The sequence below is a fragment of the Patiria miniata genome, unplaced genomic scaffold (assembly GCF_015706575.1).
Source record: "Patiria miniata isolate m_02_andy unplaced genomic scaffold, ASM1570657v1 HiC_scaffold_17, whole genome shotgun sequence".
NCBI lineage: Eukaryota > Metazoa > Echinodermata > Asteroidea > Valvatida > Asterinidae > Patiria > Patiria miniata.
The window spans coordinates 4,554,530-4,564,801 of NW_024037055.1; the positions used below are offsets into that span (position 1 = coordinate 4,554,530).

Below are 10,272 nucleotides of genomic sequence, written 5' to 3' on the forward strand. Positions count from 1 at the left end.
ATCGTCCTGCAATAGACCAAGTTGCTGACCAACTTACGTCACAGAGAAATAAAAATAGGCTGCAAGCACTCAGACAGCATTCCCTGTACAGTGATTAAACAAAATAACGCCAGCAAAGAACAAAACCAGACTAAAAATGGGTTGTTTCTTGGTTTTGCTCTCGCCAGGTGTAAATCTCTTAATAGGCACCGACAGCGGACTGATGTTGTTGGACAGGTCGGGCGAAGGGAAGGTCTATCCGCTGCTATCGCGCAAGCGATTTGAGCAGATGGACGTCCTGGAAAGCCAGAACATACTGGTCTGCATATCAGGTAAGAGATGATGGTCTTGAGTTCAGAGTTATATTCACTTAACCTCATTTGTCCTCGCAAGCCATCAAACGTCCTCACAAGTCTAAACAATTTCTCATAAGTCCTCGTAAGTCCTAAAAAATCCCGACAAGACCTCATAAGTCTTCTAAAGGCCTTGCAAGGTCTCACAAGTGCGCACAAATCCGTACAAGTCCTCATGAGCCATCACAACTCTCCTGAAGTTATAACAAGTCCTCACAAGCCATCACAGTCCTCAAACGTCCTCAGAGGTCCTCAAAAGCCATTAAAAATCCTTACCAGTCGGCACAATTTTTCATAAGTCCTCACAAGTCCTGACATTTCTCCATACATGTAAATCCTCTCAAGGCGTCTCAAGGCCACACAAGTCCTTACAAGTCCTCACAATCAAGGAAAGTACTCACAAGTCCTTATTAGCCTTCACAGGTCCTCACAACTCCTCTGTAGTGATCGCAAGTCCTCACAAGTCCCCACTTCTCACAAGTCCCTGCAACTCATCACTCATAATTTTAATGCTTTATCATTTCAGGGAAGAAGGCTAAGCTACGTGCATATTTCTTGTCATGGCTGAAACAGAAGATCGTAAAGAACGAGGACAACAGTCACATCCAGTCAGTAAGTCAGAAAATCTTGCAAATCATCTGTCAGCCATACTTTCGGTTTTCTTCTTGTAGGGTTTTGGCCTGGTATATAGACTGGACAAGTCTATACATTGAAAAATTATGTTCGTCAAATTTTGGTCAGGAGCAATGTCGTAAGTGGAATGCAAACATTTGCCTGTTGTGTTATTTTGAATTCCGATTTTCACTTTTCTGTTGTTTTTTGGGATTGAAGAAGGGCTATTAGTGGTCACTACGTGTAGTTCTGTGGTTTGGATGCTGGATTCTATGACTCACACTGTCTTCACTGGATTTGTCATCTTGGAAAAATTAACCGAGTCAATGTTACCTGAGCAAAATTTTGGTCAGTGAAAGTAGCAACAAATGGGGAAAAGAAATTGAGAGAAAACTGTTCGGGCTGTTTGCACTGGGCTTAAAATGGCAAAAGTAACCACCGTCTTGGTGAGTTTTACCAACCCAAAAAAGTGTGAACATGGTTTAAAATTCTTGTATGTACCTTTATTCTACAGCAGCAGACGATGGACAAGCGTAAGATTGGTTTTGTCTCGGTGGGCGATCTGGAGGGTTGTATTCACTACAAGGTGGTCAAGTACGAGAAGATCAAATTCCTGGTGATCGCTCTGAAGGAGAGCATTGAGATCTACGCATGGGCACCCAAGCCCTACCACAAATTCATGGCTTTCAAGGTACGGGTTCATCCCTCCCCCCCCCCCCCCCCCCATTTTATTGAATACTTATGATGGATTTACCAAATTATTTCTTAACTACTAACAGAAATTTCCAAAAATGCGTCACTCAACGCATCTTTAGAAATGGCGTTGATTTATTGTTTTCTTCCAAATGAGAGCATGCCAGAAAGAATTATTTCACAGGGAGTTTAGTGCCATTACTATCTTTAAACCGAGTAACTTTTTCAACAATAATTTTGTCAGTTACTGTCTTTGGATCACTGCAAATGATCTGCTCTACCTTTAACTTAAAACTCATGTAGACAAACAAATATGTATTGTAATATTCGCGCATTGCATACTAGTTGAGGGCACTCTTACACAAAGTCTTGTACCCTGTCTTCTCCTGCCAGACGTTTCCCAACCTGACCCACCGGCCCCAGATCGTGGACCTGACCGTGGAGGACAACCAGAGGTTAAAGGTCATCTACGGGTCATCAGCTGGCTTCCATGCCATCGACCTGGACTCGGCCTCCGTGCAGGACATTCACATCCCGTCATTAGTAAGTGGTGGTTCCCTGTGTGTTAGCGCCCTCTGGAACTCATTTCTGGCAGTATAAAAACAAAACAGAAAAGTCTGACTCTATCATTGCTAACATGCAGAAATATGCATAGCTTTTCTCTTCTCTTTCCGTACATGTCACTTGGAACAGGAACAGGAAAAAAAGTGGACCTCAAATTTATGGAATGACCATTTGCAAAGGAACAGGAACAGGAAAAAAAGTGGACCTCAAATTTATGGAATGACCATTTGCAAAGGAACAGGAACAGGAAAAAAAGTGGACCTCACATTTATGGAATGACCATTTGCAAAGGAACAGGAACAGGAAAAAAAGTGGACCTCAAATTTATGGAATGACCATTTGCAAAGGAGTAAACTCTCTCCCGCACAATTCAGCATCATTAAAATCTCGATTTCGAACAGAATTTTAGCTTTATTCTCAGTTTATATTTATTGTTGGTTTGTGTTTCCCCCTCCAGGATATTGGAACCATCATCCCCCACTGTATAGTGATCTTGCCCAACAACCAAGGAAAGAACCTCTTGCTATGTTTCAACAGTAAGTCGCTTTCATTATTTGTATCCTTTTTTTTAACTTTTACCGATGCTTTTCACATTGCCAGTACTTACATGGACATGTATAAGAAATCCGTATCGATAACGAATTTGCACACATTGATTTAAATGTAAACGAAATTGTGCAGAATAGTTCATGATAAAAATAATGCAATTTGCTCTATCAAATTGGGGGATAGTTACTTGGAAGACAAGCGCTACTTTCAGTTTTTCCACAATTGAAAAAAAAAAGAATAATAACAAGCAAAACGGAAAATCAATGTATTAGTATTAAAGGGAATATACATCATTTGCTTTTGCTGTAATTTTCAGAAATGGATGGAATTGGGGGGTTGGAAATATATAGCAAACATAGTTACACTGACTTTTTTGAGGTTTTGGGTTCGAAAATGCTATAAAAAGCAAGAAAAACAATCATTTTCCTGTAGTCTGGTTCCCTGACTCCATATAAGAAGAAACAGAGCAGTTTACATACATTGGGGAATTGTAAGGTCAGGGAACCAGTCTAGCTGGCTTGTACCCGTCCATAGGTGTGTAATCGATTGCAAACAAGTGCGATGGTCAATTGGGGCCAGTATTTGAAAAAAAGCCAGTTTTTTCCAACGCTGGTCGGCCGACCAGTGTTGGAAATTGATACAAAAGTACCACTTTTCTTGAAAATGGCAGTATACCAGGTGCCATGATTTTACAGGATGCTTTACACTGTCATTCACTAATAGTCCAGCAAGGTATTTCAAAATGATTTGGTAGTTTTATTTTTTGATGTTTGCAAATGTTGTGTTTTTCCTTTAATACACAATTCAAAACATGAGTTAAACCTCTTATTCCTCCTTTTGATGGAGTGGGGACATAAGTATCCGTGGGAAATATAAAGATGTGATTTGAATGCTTGTGTGATGTTTTTACAGATGAGGGAGTGTTTGTCGATACGAACGGTGCCGCAGTCAAGGACGTGACTCTGCAATGGGGAGAGCTGCCGACTTCCGTGGGTAAGTCGGGGCAAATCATTGTTTGTTTAAGCACTCATTTGGGATTTGATTAGAGGTGTCTGTCACTACTGTTTTTGATAATGTTCTAATTTTAGATGATACTCCACTCTTCCAACCTCAAAACTATTTTAATTTCTCAACTTGCAGTTATCAAAGTGTGTCCTGCGCGGAAAAGAGATTTTATGAATTGCCATTACTGAACAATTTCTACAGCTCTGTTATGACAGCTCATTGCAGAAGCTGTGATCCACAACCTACACCGCATTTGTGTTCACTAACTATTTCGAGAAAATTATGACCAGATCCCATTCTTTTAAACTTTGGAAGTGGATCTGATACATAAATAAACAAGTCGTCACAAGTTTAGGGGATAAACAATGACAAAAGAATGCTTTTGTCACAGTTCATTTGAATGAATAACTTTTGACTTGAATAGAGACTGGATACCTTGTGTTTGATTCTGGTACCGTCAACTGTAAAGTACACTCAGACAGCCAAGATTTAAAATATCCTTTATCTTAATCTCGTCTTGAGGAAAACAACTGATGACCCTCATTAGTGCTGCTGCAAAGTTCGGTTCGGTTCAGTTGCTGTTCTATTTTCTTCTCCGAACTTCGGTTCGGTTCGGTTCGGCTTCGGAAGTGCATACATAATGTACATGTCCATTTGTCCATGGTACAATGTATTGGGCTACAATGAAAAGCCGTTCCCCTGTTCGAACAAACACGTGTGTACCGCGCACGTCTGACAGAAATAGGCACCACAATTTCCACATGCTATTCAACACAAGTTGAAGGATGAATCTTATTTTTGTTGTGTAAACAAAATACTGTTATAATTTGACTTGATGACGTTGAGAAATGAACATCGTTAATTGCTACCGTGTTACCTATCGCAGCCCTATCCGGCCCGGCAACTATGATAAAATATTCCCACACGTGCATTTGGGTTCGGTTTGAGTGCGGTTCGGAAGGCCAAGTTCGGTTCGGCGGTTCGGCTGCAGCACTAACCCTCATAAACAACAAGACATTGAGAACCCCCTTGTCAGCTTGAATGATATTAATAAATACAAGCTTGATTGTTACGTTACACACCTTGTCTTTTCTCTTGTTCGTTGGCCAGCTTACATCAGTACGGGCCAGATCATGGGCTGGGGCAACAAAGCCATTGAGATACGCTCAGCAGAGACCGGCCACTTGGATGGTGTTTTCATGCACAAACGCAGCCAACAGCTGAGGTTCCTGTGTGAACGCAATGACAAGGTAGGGCTCCCGACTTCCTTACCGACCCCCTACTGCCACCCCTACCCCATCCGCCCCCTCCCCCTCCCCCCTATGATAGGAAACGATAACGGGGGGCTTCCCACCTCCTAACCGACCCCCTACCCCCTTTAAACCATCTTGGATTGTCTTTTCAAATGCAAGTGTCACCTTTTTTTTTCACTGACGCCTCTTCATGTGCGAATATCCAATAAAGCCAGCATTTGATTCATCCTTTTTTTTTCCCCAACAGGTGTTCTTTGCCTCGATTCGGCCCTCCAATTCTCAAGTGTACTTCCTGACACTGCGAGCAGGTCTCGGCAATTGGTAGTAGGAACCTCCCCTTTTTTCTCTGTCAAGCCCCACCCCTCTCTTCTCCCATGTCCGACTCTAACCCTCCCATACCAGATCCTTCAAGAGCCATCAGAGGGTTTGAAAGATTTTACAGGGTGGAGGAAGGTAAAGCCCAGCCACTATGGCATTATGTGAGGGTTGATGTCTCTTGCAAGTTTCAAGTACATTTTTACGTGTACAGAGAATGTGCCAGTGGTTTCCCACATAATCGTGGATTTTGTAGGATTCAGGAAGAATCCTATTGAAAAAAAATAGCCAAGGGAGTTATGGTCAGTCAGTTTTGCTGCGTTCATGTGGGTCATTCTTGATACTCGAGAGACTAGGAAAATGTTGCGTGGGCACTGCACTCGTGGTCACGTTGCTCAAAAAGGTTAATGTTTTTAAACATGCACAAAATGGCTGACGAATGGCGGAAACTAATTCTTCGTGAAAGAACATAGTTGTAATTCGGACAAATGTGAATACTGTTTCAGATTTTTTGTTATTTATCGTAATAATTTAACAAGAATTCATCAGGAAAAAACAACAACTGTACATCATGTTCACCCTTCCGCCATCTTGAAATCACCTGATTTCACCGGTTGCAGGAGTGTACTCCCGCTCCGACCGAGAGTAAACCCTCCCGTACCTACGGGTCATTCTCTTGCTGTCTGTGTGCTCGGACTCACTCGAAAGCAGCCATGTACATGTAGTTTGTCTCACAATCGCAGAGGTGTGTGGTGAGCCAGTATATTATGCCAAGAGCTGATTTATGATGCTGCTGAATGTACACACGTTTGCTGGGCAAAACGGGTCACCAGCCAAAAAGGACAAGTAATGCAAACTGCTTGTGGCTGGTATTCAGCTGCAAGGTGGTTTGGTCTTGGAATTCCACGAAATTGGCTATAGACTGCGTATGTTTGCGTTAACCTGCTCCGTCGAAATGAGGAATAGGGGGATAGGGTACTCCCTTATACATGTATATTGTTATAACTATTGTTATAACAGGCAGAAGCGCCATTGTCTTGTACCCCGAGGACATGTCATTCACAAAGTGCAGAAACACATTTTATGAACCAGCCCGCATTTTCGCACACTCTTGGCTTTGTCATATTTTGTAATATTTACAGAATAAAACAAAGATGGCTCCAGGGGGGTTAAGAGAAATGGTTGCTAGGGAACCAAGTGCCAAAATGGCTGCCAAATTTATATTATTTAAACTTAATTTGATTGTTGTTTTTAGTTTAATAAAATCACTCCTAAATTTCACATTAACTTACAATGAGGCTGAGGCCACGCAAGTCTGACACCTAGAAGACTGGTGCCATACATCCTAACATTTACCACTGTGTCTGTTGGGTACAAGACCAACATGTTTGCCACAAAAAAGGAACTTAAAAAGTCCAGATGAACTTGGTTATGTTCAAGATGATAGGGTTGGTGGCGAATGTAAAACAAGAAGTTCACAAACAAGGGTGCTGCAATTTGTTTTTCATCTAATTTTATTCTGTATTTTAAGAATCAAAGCCTTTCTGTTTCATTCTTCTGGTTTTTTTTATTACATTTTTTAATGTATATATTAAAATGTTTAAACACTTCTGTTTTTAAAGAATAACAGAACGTTGTTACTCTTCCAGTTACAACAGGACATGCTATAAAATTGGAGCTGTTTTTGTTCCCCCATATGCAACAAAAACAGAACCACACTCGTGTTTAGTGTAACTTGGTATACTTCTAGACCGTTGATGTTTTATAAATATGTATAGTGTATCGTTATAGCGCAGTTTGGCGCAGTGTTTTTGTTCTTTTTTTATTGCTTTTATTTTACTGCTTTTGTCTTTCAATATATCAGGCATCTTTTGTTTCTTTTAATGATTGAACCCCAATATGGAAGTCAGTGTTATTGACGAAAGTTGGCCTTTTAGGAGCGAATCGGTTAGAAGCGGAATTTCACATACCGTTCTTGGGTTGAAAGTTCTCACAATACTGGAATCATTTCAACTGAGGAATTGCTGTCTTTTACTCGAGTAAAAAGAATGTGTCTTTGATTTTCTGCACAGTGGAGATCTTCGGAGGTCTTGGGAAGATTCCAAGAAGTAAAAAGTTAATAATAAGGCCAAAAAAAAAAAGTCTCCGGTTTCTGGTATGGAGCTTGTCCAAAAAGTGGTGCGGCGACGCGGCTTTTTTTTTTTTTTTTTACCCGACTTTTTTGCTTCAAATGTCGGCTGAGGACTGCAAATGGTGCCTGACTAAACTTAGTGCAAATATATGGGAGTCCAGAGAGGCCACATAAAGCTTATTCTCGATCATAACCCCATCCAAAAACACGTTGAAATTGCACAGCAGCAGAATTCCAATCAAACCAGTGAGTTTGGCGGTTTTGAGACATCATCTTTCATTGAAAAAAAAACTTGTTCATTTTGCCGACGCGCATGGCTACGGCGACGCGCGCGCATACCAGAAACCGGAGACTTTTTTTTTTGGCCTAATGTGCAGTTGGGTAATCCTTATTTCAGTGATAATTTTTTTTCCCGAAGTGCGGGACGGTAGGTTAACTGCAAGTTAACCAGTTCGCGCCGGGGGCTGTGTATACACGCAAATGTTTTGCGGTATTTGGAACGGATGACAGACAAACACGCAGGGAGCGAAGCCAGAAATAACTTTATAAGCTACATGTCAATCATCACCTGTCCAAAATCTTTGCCCTTAATTGGGAAATTCTTGTTTCAGTTGCAAATGTTGTCCAAAAGCCTGCATCCTAACTTATTATAAAGGCAGATGCCGAAGCTTGAATCATGCTGTACAGTAATCGCTTGTAATCTTTTTTCTTATCTCGAATTTTGTCCCCGTTATATTGTCGTCGAAACTGCGTGGGGGGAAAGACCCTCCAGGCCCGATGTGTGTGTGTGTGTCCCCTAATCCCAAGCAAGAGAGGTTTTTCAAACTTTGGTCTCATCTACAGCATCGCCTTCAGCATTGGTATCAGAAGCATTTAGAAGCCTTCACTGTCCAATCCAAATTGAAGTACATTTTGTATACTCTAAACTCTGGTCTCGTGTTATAACGTGATGTTCACAACGTAGAACATGAACTTACATTGAGCCGGAGTCCTCAAGAATCAGGGGCCAAAACATATCCTGAACCGAAGCTGAAGACGAACCGAGATTTAGAAACCCCCTCAGTAATTTTGAAAAACATATATGACGTCATCACCTTACAGTGCATGTATTATAGAATACACGCGATAGAGAGACACAGAGAATCCCGATTTTCCGTTGCTGTATTGTACAAAAAAATAAACCTGTGTAATAGAATAACAATGTGTAGTCATGTCCTCGATGTAATGTATATAATATTCGCCGTGAAGAAATCCAGGGTTAATGGAGAAGAAAAAATGGCAATGAATAAAAGAAACTTCCTGAAACTGTTGAAGTTGAATTATGTGTTTTGTGAGTTAGTTTATAAGGGTCCTTACGTTGACGTATAACTCCAAATTGCGTCCTCGTTTTGCGAGACGGGTATTTTTCCCCCTGTGTACGTGATCTACATAACCCCGAGGACCGTCACACAAACGAAAAAAACCAGATCCTTTCAGTCCTCGGGAGTTGGGTCCTTTGTTGGAAAGTGGAAACAGTCCTCTCGTAAGTTTGTGTGCTTATTAGTCTATCGGAGAGTGTTATATTACAGGGACAAAGGAAACTCAAAGCATTGTTCTCAAGAGTATACTAAAACGAGAGTGTGTGTCCCGTTATGTGTCCCGTTATGTGTCCCGTACCGAGAGGTACCCCACAAATTTTTATCCATAGTTCACCGAAAATGTGTTTACATGCTTGGCTTGTTTCAGCTTTTTGACAAGGCCACGGTTACTTGAGTTGTTTAACCAAACAGTGAAGCCGATAGGCAGCGAGACTTTACACAGATTCGGCGAAATTGTTTTTGTTTAAATGAAGTGCAGCGTCGTGAAATATTCGTACCCATTATTTAAAATGACAGGGCCTGACTGAAATGAATCATTCATTCGCAATACCTGTAGAATGACGTCTTTTAATGCAATTTAATTCTGTGTTTCCAGAAAGGACGTCGACACCTCAACGATATTTTCTCTCTGTAAAAGAGGGCCATCTGTTCCTGGCGGTATGATTTAAGAAGCCAGGTTTGATTGGTTTCTTTCTTTTTTTCTGATGTTAAGACGTTTTTAGGAGACACGTTCAGGTACACAGACTTAAATCTACTCACTTGGGAATTAATGTGTAGGCCTATAAAATAATTAGATAGCCCGGCGATTTGCGCGGATTTAGGCGAGATCCGTTTGACATTTCTTTAAATGTCAAGCAAGCAACATTGAACACCAGATCCTGGGGTTCATGTCCTATTTATGAGCCAGTGCTGTATGTTGTAAAGACAGAACTTGACTAGATGTTCTGTAGGTAGTTTGTTCGTTAAGTAGAATATTAAGTCAAGAAAGTGTTTTTGCTTTAACTTGCGATACTCGTAGCTTGATATGATGTGGCGGAAAAGTGAAGTCCAATTGATTGTTTTAAAGGGTAAAGAAGTCATTTTCTTTAGGAACATATTTTGTGTATTTTTCTACTCTTAAATGTGTGAAAACTATTTGACATCCCTTTTCGGTTAATTTGATTGAATAGTGCACTTCTTTAACCATTTTTTTTAAACATGCCATGCTTTTCCGGACAGGTGAGGGCGCTGTTGCTGTGATGTCATTTCAGGAAGACACTGTTCAGTTAAGGGGTTTTCTCCCAATTGTGAACCCCAAAATTTGCTTATTTGAAAATATCTGTGAGAAATGTTTGCTCATTAGCTTACTGCCATGGACTGACAGACTCTGACACAATAACGAGTCGCCAAAGAAAAGAACATTTACGAGAGCGAAATATCCTAAATTCTGGCAACGTTTGGTGCTGCAAAGCTACATTGAG

At 40.9% G+C, this 10,272-nt stretch overlaps 1 protein-coding gene across 4 annotated transcripts in view; it reads left to right on the forward strand.

The window, feature by feature from the left end:
- The window catches only part of LOC119723555 (mitogen-activated protein kinase kinase kinase kinase 4-like), a 63,089-nt gene extending 57,217 nt beyond the window's left edge, over window positions 1-5,872 (forward strand). For all 4 annotated transcript variants that reach the window (XM_038194267.1, XM_038194269.1, XM_038194268.1 and 1 more), the window contains 8 exons: window positions 168-311; window positions 859-944; window positions 1,459-1,635; window positions 2,031-2,180; window positions 2,659-2,737; window positions 3,663-3,743; window positions 4,866-5,005; window positions 5,256-5,872. In XM_038194267.1, coding sequence (XP_038050195.1) covers window positions 168-311; window positions 859-944; window positions 1,459-1,635; window positions 2,031-2,180; window positions 2,659-2,737; window positions 3,663-3,743; window positions 4,866-5,005; window positions 5,256-5,333 — 935 coding nt within the window. In that variant the 3' untranslated portion in view covers window positions 5,334-5,872. The remainder of the gene's footprint in view (window positions 1-167; window positions 312-858; window positions 945-1,458; window positions 1,636-2,030; window positions 2,181-2,658; window positions 2,738-3,662; window positions 3,744-4,865; window positions 5,006-5,255) is intronic.
- Window positions 5,873-10,272: the final 4,400 nt, after the last annotated feature.